At 40.5% G+C, this 16,482-nt stretch overlaps 1 protein-coding gene across 1 annotated transcript; it reads left to right on the forward strand.

Moving 5' to 3' along the window:
- The first annotated feature begins 175 nt into the window (after nt 1-175).
- Nucleotides 176-16,158, forward strand: hspa4b (heat shock protein 4b). Its single transcript, XM_061834597.1, has 19 exons — nt 176-458; nt 976-1,033; nt 1,191-1,331; nt 3,805-3,927; nt 4,132-4,231; nt 5,947-6,080; nt 6,161-6,405; nt 6,485-6,561; nt 6,647-6,798; nt 8,989-9,095; nt 9,195-9,328; nt 9,956-10,140; nt 10,236-10,328; nt 10,505-10,660; nt 10,740-10,865; nt 10,945-11,052; nt 11,138-11,257; nt 11,366-11,527; nt 15,619-16,158. Exons 1-19 carry the CDS (start codon nt 352-354, stop codon nt 15,820-15,822), a joined length of 2,532 nt encoding a protein of 843 aa, XP_061690581.1. The 5' UTR covers nt 176-351; the 3' UTR covers nt 15,823-16,158.
- Nucleotides 16,159-16,482: the final 324 nt, after the last annotated feature.

The following is a 16,482-nucleotide window of genomic DNA, read 5'->3' on the forward strand; positions in this document are numbered from 1 at the left end:
TCGGTTCTTTCTTACCTCGATTAGCTCACTTGCCGCGACGCAATGCACGAACATGGCGGAAGCACCGGTTCGCTGCAATCTCTTTTTTGGCCGTCGGGTGCCGCAATGGCATCGTATCCCGGCCTCGCACGCGATTGGTTGGCGACACGGATCGAAAATTCTTGAAGCCTCGTTCATCTGCCGGTGTACCGCATGCTGCTACCCAGCTTCATGGAACAAGAGCAAGGGTGGATCAACCACGACCGCTGAGTGATATCCTAACCCCGTAGCTGCTCGGTCCTCATTTCGCACCGAATCGAACCGCTGCTCTTCCCGCTGTAGACTGCACCGCAATTTCAGCTCCTTTTTAAAATGTCAGTTGTGGGATTCGACGTGGGCTATTTGAACTGCTATGTTGCAGTAGCTCGAGCCGGTGGGATCGAAACCGTCGCCAATGAATACAGCGACCGATGTACACCGTAAGTATGGTTGATGGCTTTGTTTTTGTCTCGCCTGGCCACCATAACAAATTGGGGATGAGTGCGAATTCATCTGTGGTCATCTTGGGTGAAGCTCGCTGGGGGAGTTAGCATGCTAACGGCATTTCTCAACTGGGAACAGCATGTGAATGCTAATGCTAGCTACCGTGACATCGTCGTCAGTTAAAAGGCGAGTGTTTTGTTTTTTTTTTCCCCCCCAGTAGCTGAATGAATTACAACCCTAACTGCGCCTTTACAATATCAAATCGAGTAACAGAATACAATAATGAAAATCTCGGCGTTTGGCCGATTTTTATGCAAGTCCTATAGTGGGCACGGAAAAGCGCGTGATGGGAGGAGGCCCGTTACTGACTGTCAAAACGCTTTATCAATTGTGCTTTTTTTTTTCCCCCCGGTCTAGTTAATAAATCCTCAACGGCAGCTTATTGCGTGTGACACGCTTACCGTACATAATCGGTTAGGAGAAAGAAACTGATTTTGTTTTCTCTATTCATAGAGCATGTGTTTCTTTTGGACCACGGAATCGATCAATTGGTGCTGCTGCGAAAAGCCAGGTATGATTTTATTGGAACCGTTACACGTGATCTTAACTGTCCCATTGTTGATGGAGAATTTGGAAAATCAGCATGCAAAGAATGTGTCATGTATGGCGGTGCTGTCAAACAAAGGCAGTGCAATTAGTTTGTTGACATAATTTTCATGGTTGAACAGGTTGTCACAAACTGCAAGAACACAGTGCAGGGCTTCAAGAGGTTTCATGGTCGGTCTTTCTCAGATCCATTTGTGCAGCGTCTCAAATCTAGTCTGGTCTATGATGTCGCACAAATGCCCACGGGGACAACTGGAATCAAGGTAAGCGCGGAGTGAATCGTGTACAGTGGACCCCACATACAGTTGAAGACAGAGGTTTACAGTATACAAAAACACATTTAATTTTTTTTACTCTCACTGTCTAGTCAAATCAGACTAAACCTCTTGTGTTTCAGGTCAGTCAGTCAATCACCAAAATTATTTAATTTTGTTAAATGACAGAATTTCATAGAGAAGTACATATTTTTTATACATAAAAATTACAGTTCTGTCTTTAAAGAACATGGAGATGAAGTCATGGCTTTGGAAGCTGCTGATTGGTTAACTGACAACATGTGAGTTAATTGACTGTACACCTGGACATGTATTTAAGGCCACACCTCAAACACTCTGTTTCCTTATTTAAAATCAAAAGAAATCACCCCGGAAACCATAGAGTATCATGAAGCTCCACCAGTCCGGCTCATCCTTGGGTGCAATTTCCAAATGCTTGAAGGTGCCACATTCAATCTGATCAAATAACTATATAAAACTATAAATAGATGGGAATATCCTGAAATCACACCACTCTGGAAGGAGAGGGGCTCTATGTCCCAGAGATGAAAGTGTTTTGGTTCAAATTGTGCGACTCATCCCCAGAACAAAAACTAAAGACCTCGTGAAGATGTCGGAAGAAGCTGGTAAGAATGTGTTATTATTCACAGTGAAACGAGTCCTGCATCAACATGGGCTGAATGAGAAGCAAGCAATTACTCCTAAAGAAACTTGAAAAAAAATTACAAGGACAGATTACAGCTTTGAGAAAGACAACAAGACAAAGATGTTAACTTCTGGGGATATGTCCTGTGGTTCAATGAAACTAAAATAGAGCTGTTTGGGCCTGATGACAAACATTTCATCTGGAGGAAAAGGGGGGGAGCTTGTAGACCTGAGAACACCATACCAACTGTGATGAAAGGAAGTGGCAGCATCAAGTTGTGGGGCCGTTTTGCTGCAGCAGGAACTGGAACTGGAGCTCTTCATAAAATAGGCGGCATCATGAAGAAAGAACGTTACACGGGGATATTAAGCCAACATTTCAAGATATCAGCCAGGAAGCTAAAACCTAGGCGCAGATGGGTCTTCGAAATGGACATTGACCCTAAGCATATTTCAAAAATGGTTAAAAAGTGGCTTGCAAACATCTGCAGATTTATCCCTGTTAAGTAAATACAACCCCCCCATGCAGCTTTCAGCGTCAGTTCTCCACAGCTTTTCATTCGTTTTAGTCCGACACAGTACCTTGACCTTCACGAATAGTCAGGATTCCACTGTAGTAAGAAGTTTGTTTTACATGATTTATCGAAAATACACCAGTCCTTTAGGACAATTAAGGTCTTCAATAAAGACTTGCTGCCCTAATGAAGTTGACTTCCTCTGTGTCATACTAAATTATGATGAAGCCCGTAAGTGTTCACGAAGTTCTTCTTAGCGACTATGTCTACAGATGGCTCATTCAAGTGCATTTTCAATAAAAACAGTCTGAAATTACTAAATTATTGCATAATAATCATAAGCCTGAATAAGAGATACATGATCCATAATCTGGTCTGGGACACGATCCACTTTCCTTGCAATTTTGATATTTCCCCTAGGAAATAAAGTTGTCAGACTTTTGCCACTATAAAACCTGAAAATGGAGAGGGGATGCCTTTTAACATTATTCTTTGTAATGCACTCTCCAAAAATGCTGCATAGTAAATTTAATCATAATAAATTAACTGGGTACTCTTGAGAGCTGCCTTGTCAAAAAGTTGCGGCATTGCACTTTTTAACGTTCTTTAGAATTGTAAGAAGCCTTTACAAAGTAAGTATTAAGTTTAAAACGAGACGTGTACTGTGACAGTTTGATTTATAACTTAACGTGAGCGGAGGAGCTTCATTTAGACAAAAGCAGTGATTTGCTGCTATGTGGTATCTTGACCCTAAGGAGCTATGTTGGTGTGAGCTGAGCAGGTGCATTAAGACAAAGTGGTGCTTTGTCAATATCTCCCAGCATCAACAGTAGATGTCAGGCAATATCGAATTTCACTATTCACTGCACGGCTTTCCTTTTAATGTATGACAGAAGAGGACTAAAAGGAGCTCTGGATAAGTTGTAGCTCTGATCCACGTATTAGATGTTGTCTGTCTTGGGCGTGATGTCTGTCCTGCATCGGCTTTTAGATTTTGGTTTTTTTTTTTTTTTTTTTTTTTTTCTTTTTAAACTTCGGCTGTTAGATATTTACAGTACTACGTCAAAAGACATGCGATAAGATAAGGCTAAAAATAAACTAGCTTTTTGATTCAAACATACCAAACATGATGGTGATGCCTAGTAAATGTCATTTGCTAAGATAATCATTCACAAATGGAACGTCTACACATATATAATAAGTTCATTCAGTGAACTCTGTGGGTCATGAAAAAAAAATAGCAATTTCAACTTTTTGTATGTATTTGAGAACTACACCAAAATGATCATCCCTGACTACAGGTCATGTACATGGAGGAGGAGAAGGTGTTCAGCATTGAACAGGTCACTGCCATGCTTCTCACCAAGCTGAAGGAGACTGCAGAAAGTGCACTGAAGAAGCCCGTTGCTGACTGTGTTGTTTCTGTAAGTGTCTCAATACGTGCAAAAATCTCGCTACACACCTTTACCCTGCCTGTGCTGAGGTTATCCTTTTACCTTTAATAAAAACCTCCATGCTTTATTTCATCTCCATTTAAGATTGTGTGGGTGTTTTTGTGTGTGAGAGAGAAAGAGATTAAATAGTTGTGTGCACACATACCTTTTTTAACATTTCCTGGTGTTTCCCAGGTTCCCTGCTACTACACTGACTCCGAGAGGAGATCAGTGGTAGATGCCGCGCAGATTGCAGGGCTCAACTGCTTGAGGCTCATGAATGAGACAACTGCTGGTGCGTACTGCTTCTTTTGTGTGTGTGTGTGTGTGTGTGTGGGGGGGGGGGGGGCATAGTTGTGTTTTTAGGGTAGGTAGCCCAGTCAGCATTCTTGATGGCTTTTCTACAAGTACTTTATGGCTGAATTTGCACTGTGGGTCTTGATGCCCAAATCCTATTTCATGTCTTATATTAGGAATTAAATGATTACTCGAATAATTTGATTACAAAAAATGCCAAAGTAAAAGCTCTGCCTCAGTTTCTTTGTGATTACCATAGTTTCCGGCCTACAGAGTGCACCGGATTATAAACCTCACCCAGTAAATTTGTAAAGGAAATACCATTTAGTGCATACATAAGCCGCCGCACCTGTGTAAAAGCTTGTGGCATTGAAACACGGGATATTTACAAAGAAAGACAGTACACAGAGTTTTCAAAGTTTTAATACCTTAGCCTAACATTGCAACAACACGGTAGCACAAACACGGCTGGTTTAAAAAAAAAAAAAAAAAACATATATATATATCGGTAAAAAAGACACGGTACCACAGAACTAACAGAGGTGGTTGAACAAAAAAAACATACATAAATCAGTGAGATGCGGCAGAAACACACTAGCGCTGGGCTAACAGGGCCGGTTCCAAAAAAAAACATACCGGTAAAAAATCACTAAGACGCAGCAGCAACACGCTAACTGGGCTGTTTTTTTTTTTTTTTTTTAAAGAAAAACATACTGGTAAAAATCACTGAGACACGGCAATAACACAGCAGCGACACGCTAGGAATGTGGGATGAAGCATGAGTACCTGGAGTGAGCAAAATGAGTTGGGTTTTTTTCTCGTGCCCTGTGATTGACTGGGTACCACCCCTCCTTTGCAGAGTGGACTAGATATTTAATGGACAAAGTTTCAATTTGTCAAAGCAATTTCATTTAAGAATAGTCCTCCTTAAGTGTGTCTGTTATAACTATTAACATTTTGGAAATTTGAACAAGCACTATAGAAAATGCATTGACAATCGACCCATGTTATCGCACTACGAGTCACTTTAAATTGCGTACATTTCTTGAAGTCTAGGCGCCCTTTGCACTGTGGTCATTGCACTGGACAATTGCGCTTTTAGTCATTCAAACTGTTGTAATTGCTAGCTGCTGTGGAGAAAGCAAAAGAACCCATAAATAGGAGGCCAGCTTGCTAGAACGCGCCTTTATGTGCGTGAGATCGACACTGCCACACCTTAATCAAGTGACGAAATGGATGATAGGCTGATGTTAGTCTTTTTTTGTTGTTGTTGTTTGGGCACGCTGCCACGCGATAGACCAAAACTGGCAATCGCGATTAACACACCGAGCACCACTGCACTACATAGTAACTGAAAATACTCCATTATTTCTGAGAGCAGCCGTGACCTCTTTTTTTGGGGAGGGGGTGGAATTCTCTCTATTTGTTGTTGCTAGGATACCAAGTGCTTTTTTTTCCTTCTTCCCAAGACGGTCCATTTTCCCTCGTCAATTACAATTAGGAGAAGCAGCCTTGGCAAAGGAGACGGGCTGGTTCTTACTTATGCACTACAAACACAAAAGCAAAAAGTATTGGTATTCAGAGAGCCCATTTCATCAGTCACACCCTTGCTTGTCTTGCCATGGCACGTCTATTGCCAGTACATGAAATACACATGGCTGAGTCTTGCCTCTGTTCTGTTGTGTTAAAAGTATGTTAAACTGTTTTCTCCAGTGGCTCTGGCATATGGGATCTATAAGCAGGACCTACCTGCTCCTGAAGAGAAGGCCAGGAATGTAGTGTTTGTGGACCTGGGCCATTCTGGATACCAGACGTCAGTGTGTGCTTTCAACAAGGGCAAACTCAAGGTTGGGAATTGTCACAAGAGTGTGCTCTTAGCTCTGATAGGATTTGCGTTACCCATTCTTCCTCCTCGTGTCCGTCCCAGGTTCTTGCCACTGCCTGCGATCCTGAGTTGGGAGGCAAGGACTTTGATGAGGTATTGGTGAAATATTTTTGTGAGGAATTTGGCAAGAAATACAAGCTGGATGTGAAGTCCAAGCCCCGGGCTCTGGTCAGGCTTTACATGGAATGTGAAAAGCTGAAAAAACTCATGAGTGCCAACTCCTCTGACCTTCCGCTGAACATCGAATGCTTCATGAATGAGATCGATGTCACGGGAAAGCTCAATAGGTCAGCCTGCCATTTTTAAATTTTATTTATTTAAATTCAAGTCTCTCACCTGTCATTTTTTTTTTGTCTACTTTACAAGAGGTCAGTTTGAAGAGATGAGTGGTGACCTTTTGGCCAAAGTGGAGCCTCCCCTGCAGAGTCTGTTGGAACAAGCCAGTGAGCATCACATTATTTACTTTCCTTTCATTCATGACACAAGCGCAATCCTCCAATTCTTCCACTTGTCTTCATTTCCCCAAAGAACTTAAAAAGGACGACATCTATGCGGTAGAGATTGTGGGCGGGGCTTCCAGGATCCCAGCTGTTAAAGAGAGGATCAGCAAGTTCTTCGGGAAAGAATTGAACACCACACTGAATGCTGATGAAGCAGTGGCGAGAGGATCAGCTTTACAGGTATCCCACACTTCTTCTTCCTTGTGTTTACTGGCACACATTTTCTTCAGCCCTAGCATTTTGCATTAGAATTGTTTGCACTGGCACTCGAACTGATAGCATTTGGGATTGCTGGACTTGCGAACCTGTTTGAGAAGCTTCAGTTTTAACAAGCACTCTTAATTTTCCTAAATTTAAATTGGTGAGGGCCCACTGCGTAACTCTAATCTGGGAAACACTGTTTTTTTATTTTTTTTTGGTCTTTATAATCACTAACTGACCCAAGCATTCACACCGTCAGTAGTTTGGGTTTCATTTGTATTATTTTTTATCTTTTGTTTAAATTAGGGCTTTCACTATTGTAGTTTTAAAATTGATTATTCTATAGATCATTGTATAGATTTGAATAAGTGTATAAAAATGATTTCGCATGGTGAGTTTTGCTAAACCAATTCCGGTTAATATGTATTAACTTATTGTTCTTTGATAATGATCAAACAAAATATCATTCAATATAGCCGATGGTCTGTTAGGTTGAAGATTTTTTTTTTTTTTTTGGTCATTTGCACCCATATTACTGTACATTGTGAAATTGTTTTGTGGTGCTGTTTTTGTGGCCCAAGCACAGCTATTTTAAATGAATGTAAGAAAAAACTTACCATAATTTCTCAAATATAATGTGCAATTTTTTACAAAAATATTTGAAAAAGTTAATAGTCATTATATATAGGTATGGATGAAAAATAAAACATACAATCACATTGTACAGTTTTATGCAAAAAATGTTCAAGTTAAACAGTGTTAGTTTATTTAAGACTGTAATATATGCTATCCCATCATTGAGTATTTATTGTAGTTGGTTGAGGGATTCTGTTCTGACTATTACAGGGACCAGGAGAAGCATGTCCTGTGGGCTGTCCCAAGTTATATATTACCACTACATCAGCACATGCACAATGATTATTATTAATGATTGTTGTACAGACAGTTTTTGAAAAGAATACAAGTACAAACCTAACAAAATATAGATACAGATAATTCCTCATATTTTGAGCATATGAGTAGCAGCAAATTGGTGGTGCGCATTGTACATTGGTAGAAGGGTTTTCCAGTTTTTTTTTGTGTGTGTTTTTTTTTTTTTTTTTTTTTTTTTTGGTCGTTTTTTAGGTGCGCATTATACTTCAGGACACATTATACTTGAGAATTTACAGTAAATGTTTTAAAGTTTGACATTGTATCCAAATTGACCATGCCAATGTGTTTAGACACGATGACATTGTTAACATACAGTAATCATCAGAGGCAAATCGCTTATTAGTCACAAGAAATTAGCGTGCGTCTTACTTCCAAATCTCTTGCAAAAGGTGAACAGCCTGACCAAAAAAAAAAAACAAAAAACTGTCAGTGTTTCAAAAATGGGATGTTCCAGTATTCCTCAGTTAGCACTGCAGCCATGTCGCTCTCTGTGCTCTGTCCATGCTACATTATATGCACAACAGAGAATAGATATAACCATCATCAAATGGCAACCCTGTCAATACCCTTCATGGCCGGCACGCCTTTTGGAATTTCATGTCATTTTTATTGGCTTGGAATTTCAAATCATTTTGCATACAATATCTGTGACCTGGAAATACATCACTCATTCTCTGCCTGCATTGTTCCACTGTGCCAGAAAACAGCAGCAGCCAATTCTGGAATAAACAGACTTAGTCAATGGCATTTCAAGTGACAAATGGAAACTATTTAAGGACACATTGGCAAGTCCTGATGGTCTGTTTTATCCGATATCCATGATCATGGTTGAATTGTACACCTCTGAGGCTGCTTTAGGTTGAACTACATCAGTTACAGGTTATTCAGACTACGACTTTAACAATTATCGCCATAATAATTAATTTTTTTTTTTTCTATAAATTAATGATATTACCTTTTAAAGTAAATTTTAATTCTAGCATGAATTGGACGTGTTGTGATTGTAATACCGGTAATTCTACCACTGAGACAATTCAGTAGTGACACACGTCATCTTTAATTACTCTCCTTGAAAGGATATCACAGACATAACGTGTCACTTCTCCAAATATTTGTCCCTCTTCGACGGCATCTTTGATAAGGAGGTGCTAATGTAAAAGAGTAGCAAGTATCAGAGAAAGAAATGTGATGCCTTTTGTCTCCATTGCAACACGTGACAACACTCATTTCCCACAGTGCGCAATCCTGTCACCTGCCTTCAAAGTGCGTGAATTCTCAATCACAGATGCTGTTCCATATCCCATCTCCTTGAAGTGGCATTCTGCCACTGAGGAAGGTGTGAGGTAAAACAGACCATTCCTGCAACTTCTCATGTGGTCTCCATTTCTTGTTATGCAACGTAGCATTGATCTGTTGCGTTTTTTTTTTTTGTTGTTTTGTAGTGATTGTGAGGTGTTTCCCATGAACCACCCAGCACCTTTTTCCAAAGTGTTGACATTCTACCGCAAAGAGCCTTTCTCTTTAGAGGCGTACTACAACAGTCCTAATGGGCTCCCCTACCCTGACCCCACCATCGGTAAGCCACTGTTGGACCCTCAAAGGTCAAGCACAATCTGTTTTGGGAAGCTGGTGGACCTCCACTTTTTTGGGCATGACAACTTTTTCCATATAAAATAGAAGTCGTCAATGCCAGGTTCAAACTGTTTCCATCATGAAACTTGACACTTAACTGTCTTTTTTAAATTGATTAAACAAAATCAATCACTGTGCTATAGAAATAAAATCCAGTCTTCTAAAAATTGTAGTGTTATGCCCAAGACCGCAATATTCAAGACCAAGACTTGCACGAGACCAGAGCCTACTGAAACAAGACCAAGGCTTTTGGAGGTTGATACTGAGTTAAGACCAATACGAGGCGAGACTGTGACAGGACCAAAACCATAATCTATTTTGAAACACATGATAATGTTGAACACTTAGTGTTAGTACACTTAGTTTGCTTTTCAAGTAAAATTTTCTTTTAAATACATTTCACTGCCCAAAAATGTTTGTTTACTTTTACCAAATCAATAAAAATACCAATGTAGTTGCTAAAAAAATGATTTGGGAAACAGTGCTAGGCTTCAAAACACAAGCACACAAATTTGTGTTGCAGTGTGCGCCATATTTGTTAATTCTTACCTCTTGATTTTCTTTCAAACAGGTCAGTTTCTGATTCAGAAAGTTGTCCCGCAGGCATCCGGTGAAAGCTCCAAGGTGAAAGTTAAGGTCAGAGTGAACATCCACGGAATCTTCAGCGTGTCCAGTGCCTCCTTGGTCGAGGTGATCAAGTCAGATGAGACAGAAGAGCCCATGGAAACGGAGCAGACCAATGACAAAGATGGAGAGGTAATAAATGACCATTACCTAGGGACAATATTGTCATTGTTGCAAGTGGATTTGTAGTTGAGGAAGAGGGGTGGGAATTCTGTCTCCTTCGGCAGAACAAGATGCAAACTGATCAGGAGGAGCAGTTGCAGGATGAGGGAGATGGTCAGAAAGAACAAGAGATGTCACGAGAGAATGAGGAGATGGAGGTGAATTGACATGCATATGTATTAGAAATGTTGACAATTTAATGGAGATAGTTTTAAATAGCATGCACATCAAGCCTGTCTAATTGCCTTCAGAAAAGTTAGAATGTAAGTGGTAAAATAAACCATTTTTCTTTTTTGTCTTTTTTTTTTTTTTTTTTTTTCTTTTTTTTTAATAGACTACCACGGAAGAGGGCAAAGGGGAGAAGAAGTCTGACCAGCCTCCACAAGCGAAAAAGCCCAAAGTCAAAACAAAAGTTTTGGATCTTCCTATTGAAAACTGTCCACAATGGCAGCTAGCAGATGACATGCTGAATCTTTTTGTTGAAAACGAGGTACTAACAACTCCGCACATGCATGCATTACCAAAACAATCTTACGATCATTTTGACACTAAGTACTCTTCCCCCTTAGGGTAAAATGATCATGCAGGACAAACTGGAAAAGGAGAGGAATGACTCCAAGAATTACGTGGAAGAGTACGTGTACGACATGAGGGACAAACTGCACGGCATGCTGGAGAAGTTTGTGGGCGAAGCTGTGAGTTGACACTCCGGACCACTTGGAAAGCAAGACTGGGACTCCTGTTCCTAATGTAATAATAAATTTTTAATTTTAGGAAAGGGATGCGTTGTCATTAAAGCTGGAGGATACTGAGAACTGGCTGTATGAGGATGGAGAGGACCAACCCAAGCAGGTGTATATTGACAGGCTGGCAGATTTAAAGGTGATTATAGTTTAAATCAACATTTCTATTGCTTTGTCGAATGTTTGAAATATTTCGACAATCTTAAAACATTGGTTTTCTGCAGAAACTCGGCCAGCCCATCCAGGAGCGCTACACGGAAGCTGAGGAGAGACCTAGAGCGTTTGAGGAATTGGGGAAACAAATCCAGCAATACATGAAATTTGTTGAGGCGTGTAAAATGAAAGTAAGGTTTTAAAAGATAACATTTCTGCATCTGCAAACTTGTCTGTTTAAAAAGAAAAAAAAAACTTTCACTATTTGTCATCGAACATTGCATTTTTCGACTCGTCAGGAGGAGCAGTTTGATCACATAGATGAGGTTGACGTCACAAAAGTGGACAAGCTGGCGACCGAAGCCATGATGTGGATGAACAGCGCCATGAACCAGCAAAGCAAACTGAGCTTGACGATGGATCCCTCGGTCAAAGTGAAAGAAATTCAAGCTAAAACCAGGGTGAGCAAGCTCCAGAGTACTAGAGAGGCTCTTGTTCTTGAGAAATACTACACTACTACTACATAGTTTAGATTCTAACATTTAAAGGTGAAATCCACTGGTGTCATTAACAATGTATTCAATGTCATGTAATATGTTCTCTAGTTTGACAATGTGATGTTAAATCTTCTCTCATTTAATAGTGTTTTGAGAAAATTTTTATCGACCCATTACAAATTTTCAGGGGCGCTGCCATTTTTGCAAGTCACATGACCTATGTGCACAGATGTGACGTGTACCGTGCCATAACAAAGGCTCGATTACATTGGACACCATTTATGCCCAGCGCTGATTTCTCAGATTTACCCTTGTCTGATGAAGAAATAGCAGTATTGGTTGATCGGGAAGATGGCTGTACTGGAGCCAGCAAGCTGGCTAGGAGGTGTCTGTCCCCCGCATAACACGTGTCACCTTTTTCCTCAACATTGTGGAGGAAGAGCTGACATTGAAGGATCAAAAATCGACGTCGCTATGAACGTTTGGCCGCCACAAGCCTGTTATCCCTGTGGTAACTTTTCTGACACCTCCCGCTTGAAACGCACACGTCCTCCGTCCCGTGCGTGAGCTGGGGACCACGGGCTGCCGGTGGAGAGCTCAGTCACTCAGCGCAGAACGATGTCTCGTAGCAGCCGCCGCGCCATGTCCTGGTTAATTCCGATAACGAACGAGACTCCGGCATGTTAACTAGTTACACGGCCCGCTGAGGCGTGAGTGACACCGCTCACGGCTGTGTATGGAAGTATTCCTCCGTCATGTCGTGCCGCTCACGGCTGTGTAACGAAGTATTCCTCCCTCTTCCCGATCAACCGATACTATTTCTTCATCAGACGAGGATAAATCCGAGAAATCAGGGCTGGGCATAAATGGTGTCCCATGTAATCGAGCCTTTGTTGCAGCACGGTACACGTCACATCTGTGCACGTAGGTCACGTGACTCGCGAAAATGGCATCGCCCCTGAAAATTCTTGTCGATTTTAAAAAAAAAAACAAAAAAAAACAAACTCAAAACAAGATTAAATGAGAGGATTTAACGTCACATTGTCAAAATTGAGTACATATGACATGACCTATTGGATACATTGTTAATGCAAACCAGTGGATTTCCCCTTTAACATTGTAGATTCACATAAACAGGCTGCTGTGATGCAGTTACTAATGTCATTCTCTTAACTAAGAAATACCAGTTTTTCTTTGATCAATCAAAAGGCAGCGTGCCTACCTCCAATCATACGCAAGCGTTTGTACAAAAGGCCTTCTCTTCAATTGAAACTTGAAGCCTAATCTTTTTAGATTGCAAACAAAGGGTGTTTAACAGATGTCATGCCATGTTGACAACAGGTGTAAAGTACAAACCCCAATTCCAATGAATTTGGCACGTTGTGTAAATCCTAAATAAGAATGGACTACAATGATTTGCAAAATTTTTTTACAACCTATATTCATTGAAAGTCCTCTGGATTTTCCCGGAATTCCGGATTTTTAAATTTTCATGAAAATTGCTCCGAAAAATTGAGGAAAATTTGCCTAAAATTAATCCGGATATTAGTTGACAAAATTGGACGAACATGCGTTTGAGTTTGTTGTTTTGCTTTCACAAGCGTAGCCATGTTGAGGCACTAACACTAGTAACAGTAACCCCTCGCATTCTCTCAAGACTTTGCTTATTTTGTGTGGTCTTGACATTAATTTACGTGTTTATTTCATAAACGTTCTTAACCAAACAAGGCTCCTTCAAAAAAATAACCAGTATTCACCCAGAAACAGGAAATGCAAGTTAACCGTACTGAGCATGTACGAAAGCACATGTTCTGAACTGCTTCACGTAATGCGAGCGCATTTACGTCGAAAGTCATCAACATCATGAGCCATGTCAAAGGAAATTCAGTTACACCAGGGGTGCTCATTGCGTCGATCGTGAGCCAGTGTGACGGTGTAACAAAAAAAAACAACAACATTAGACTATCATCCACCTCGTCGCTTGATTCAGGTGTGGCCAATACGTCGAACGCATGCACATAAAGGCGCGTTCTAGCAAGCCGGCTTCCTATTTACGGCAGTCCCGTGGTGCGTTTCCCCCCACAACAATACGTCACGATTGCCGACAGGAATGGTTGTTCCAATGTATTGCTAGATTGTTGCCACGAACGCCGATTATGTTGAACTAAGCTCAGCATTTTCAAAACATTGCGAGTATAGACCATTCGTGTTTTCCTTGACAGGCCAGTGCATTTAACTTGTCTTCAGATCAAGTTTGGCAGATCAATTTATTGATGAAAAATTTTAGTTTTATATCATGTTCTACTAATATCAGTTGAAATTGGAAATTATCATTTATGAGTTTGAAATTTTAGTTATGTATTTGTTTATTTTATTTCTAATTAACAGTTATGTTATATTAATCCAGTAAGTTATTTTAAGGCCATCCCTAATTACACCCGCAACTTTATCTGGCAGCATGACTGACTACACCCGTACAAGTTTCAAATGTGAGTGACTGTGTGTATCAAAATATTAAAGGCCACTGATTATACTATTAGTATTACTAGATCTATATCTAAGATAGTGAGCATATGAGTGTATCAGTACAACGCGACGTAAGAAGTTTTGAGACTTAAACGTTAATGGTAATTACAGATCAACTTCTTTAATGTGTTTTGCTGTACAGTGTAGAAATTCTAGGATATATTTTCGTGTATATTCTATATGTGTAATGTTGGGAAAAGGACAATTTTAGACATCTTTTTACTGAATAGTTCACTTAATTCATTTGTCTTGAGATAAGATGGCATATTTTAATGACTGTGATTTTGTACTATCCAGTGATAGGGGGTGGGGGGCAAAAAAAATCTGGGCTTGGCCCTTGGGGAACTTCTGCTCAATTTTTTGGGGGTCAGGACTTAGAAATTTTATTTTCTATTATTGTCTGAATTTTGTTCAGATATCTCCAGAATGCACCACAGCCATCCATTTTTTTTCAAAAATTTCCCAGGGGGGATGCCCCCAGACTCCCTATTTTCAGGAATTTTCAAAAAAAGTCCACTTTCATCTCTCTATATTCAATTTAATACATTACAAGACAAGATATTCCTACTTTTTGCGTGAGTATTAGCTCAATTTGAATTTGAAGCCTTTCACACCTTCCAAAAAAGATTGGATGGGGGATGTTTACCACTGTTACATCACCTTTATCCACACTCAAGCATTTTAGAATTTAGGACAACAATTGTTAAAGCTTTGTTGGAGGAACTCTTTCCCATTATTGGTCGACGCACAACTTCAGTTCCTCAACAATCCGTGGTCTCTGTTGCCGAATTTTGCACTTCTGAATGCGGCACACATTTTCATTTGGAGACCAGATGCGGACTGCTGGGAGGCCCGTCTAATGCTCACAATGTTATACTATATTGCCATACTCTTGTACTCCTGTAACATGCAGAATGTGGATTGCCATTTTCTTGCTGAAATAAGCAGAGCCATTTCTGAAAGACATTGCTTGGATGGCAGAATATGTTGCTCCAAAAGAAACAACACCTCTCAGCATTAATTGTGCCTTCACAGATGAAGGCTTTTGGCTGCAGTGCATTGAAATCGCCAAAATACAAAGGAATAGAGTTGAAAAGCTTTTTCCCCCTTGTGGTAGGCTTCATGTTAGTCCCTAAATAATTCAAAAGCATCAAAAGGAATAAATGTGAAGCGATTTTTATTTTTTCATTTTTTTCATTTTGTAAATATTAACATGAGCGGAAAAGTTCAAACGGGTTTTTAGATGCAAAATCAGACATTTCAATCTGTCCCAGTCTTGATAAATCACGTTGTTCCTCCCGGAATGCCCCAAATGAACCTTCGGGATCATTTGGTGGACCCATTTAGTCAACTAGCTTCCGGTTAGTAGATTATCTTCCACTTGTTTGTGTGAGCAATCATGTTTGTATGTTTTTGCAGGTGCAAATCTTGTGTAAATCAGATCGTTGATACCACTATTAGAGAAAATAATCTTCAATATCAGTGTACTTTTTTTTACATGATGATCTAATGTATATAAACATTTCCAGGAGCTGTTCTCTGCCTGTAACCCTACCGTGACCAAGCCCAAGCCAAAGGTAGAGCTGCCCAAAGAGGACGCGCCAGCCGAGCAAAACGGGCCCATGAACGGACAGGAGAAGGCCCAGGAAGAAAGCGCAGACAAGGGAATGACTGAAAATACGGGCAACACCACTTCGGAAACAGAAAATAAGCCAGAGATGGACCTTGATTGAAGCAGCCTCAAACCCTGTCAAGTTTGGAAGCTGGCTGCTTGAGAATGAATGGCTGTTTTGCGTGTGTATCAGTGCAGGTGGAATGTTTCAGGAAATGCACTTAACTCAACAGCGGGCAGAGTTTTTAGCACACTAATCCCAGCTGCGGGTAGGTGGCTCTGTCTGAATGCCATGGCATCCATCTCTTTCCTCCCCCTGCCCTCTAACATAATTCTGAAGCCAGCTGCATAAAGCTTCTTGGACAACAAGCGGCATACACCTGGTATTTATTTCTGTTGTGTGCTCTGTGTTCTGGTTCGTGTCACATCATGGTTTTAATAAAGGTATTGAAAATCACTTGTACTGTAAGGGGAGAAAAAAAAACCTGCAAGCCCTAGTTCTTCAGAAATCGATACACTAAACCAAAACCTATTGCATATGCTCTGACTGACCACAACCCTGGCCATGCGGTATGCGTGCATCTAATGTAACCCAATAGAACCATCAGTGATTCTGCTTTTGTTACCATAAATCTGTTTCTACAGACACAACCAGAATGGATTTTTTGGAATGTGGGGGGACATGGTTGCAGTGGTTATTCACTGCGACGGGGTCTGAATAGTTTATCTGAGCCGCTTATCCTAACAAGGGTTGCGGGAGTGCTGGTGCCTTTCCCAGCTA

Source organism: Syngnathoides biaculeatus, chromosome 11 (assembly GCF_019802595.1).
Source record: "Syngnathoides biaculeatus isolate LvHL_M chromosome 11, ASM1980259v1, whole genome shotgun sequence".
NCBI lineage: Eukaryota > Metazoa > Chordata > Actinopteri > Syngnathiformes > Syngnathidae > Syngnathoides > Syngnathoides biaculeatus.

Coding starts and splice junctions, on each gene's coding strand:
- hspa4b (XM_061834597.1), top strand. CDS start 352: ATGTCAGTTGTGGGATTCGACGTGGGCTATTTGAACTGCTATGTTGCA. Junction 459..975: donor TACAGCGACCGATGTACACC/GTAAGTATGGTT, acceptor CTCTATTCATAG/AGCATGTGTTTCTTTTGGAC. Junction 11,258..11,365: donor TTGAGGCGTGTAAAATGAAA/GTAAGGTTTTAA, acceptor TCGACTCGTCAG/GAGGAGCAGTTTGATCACAT.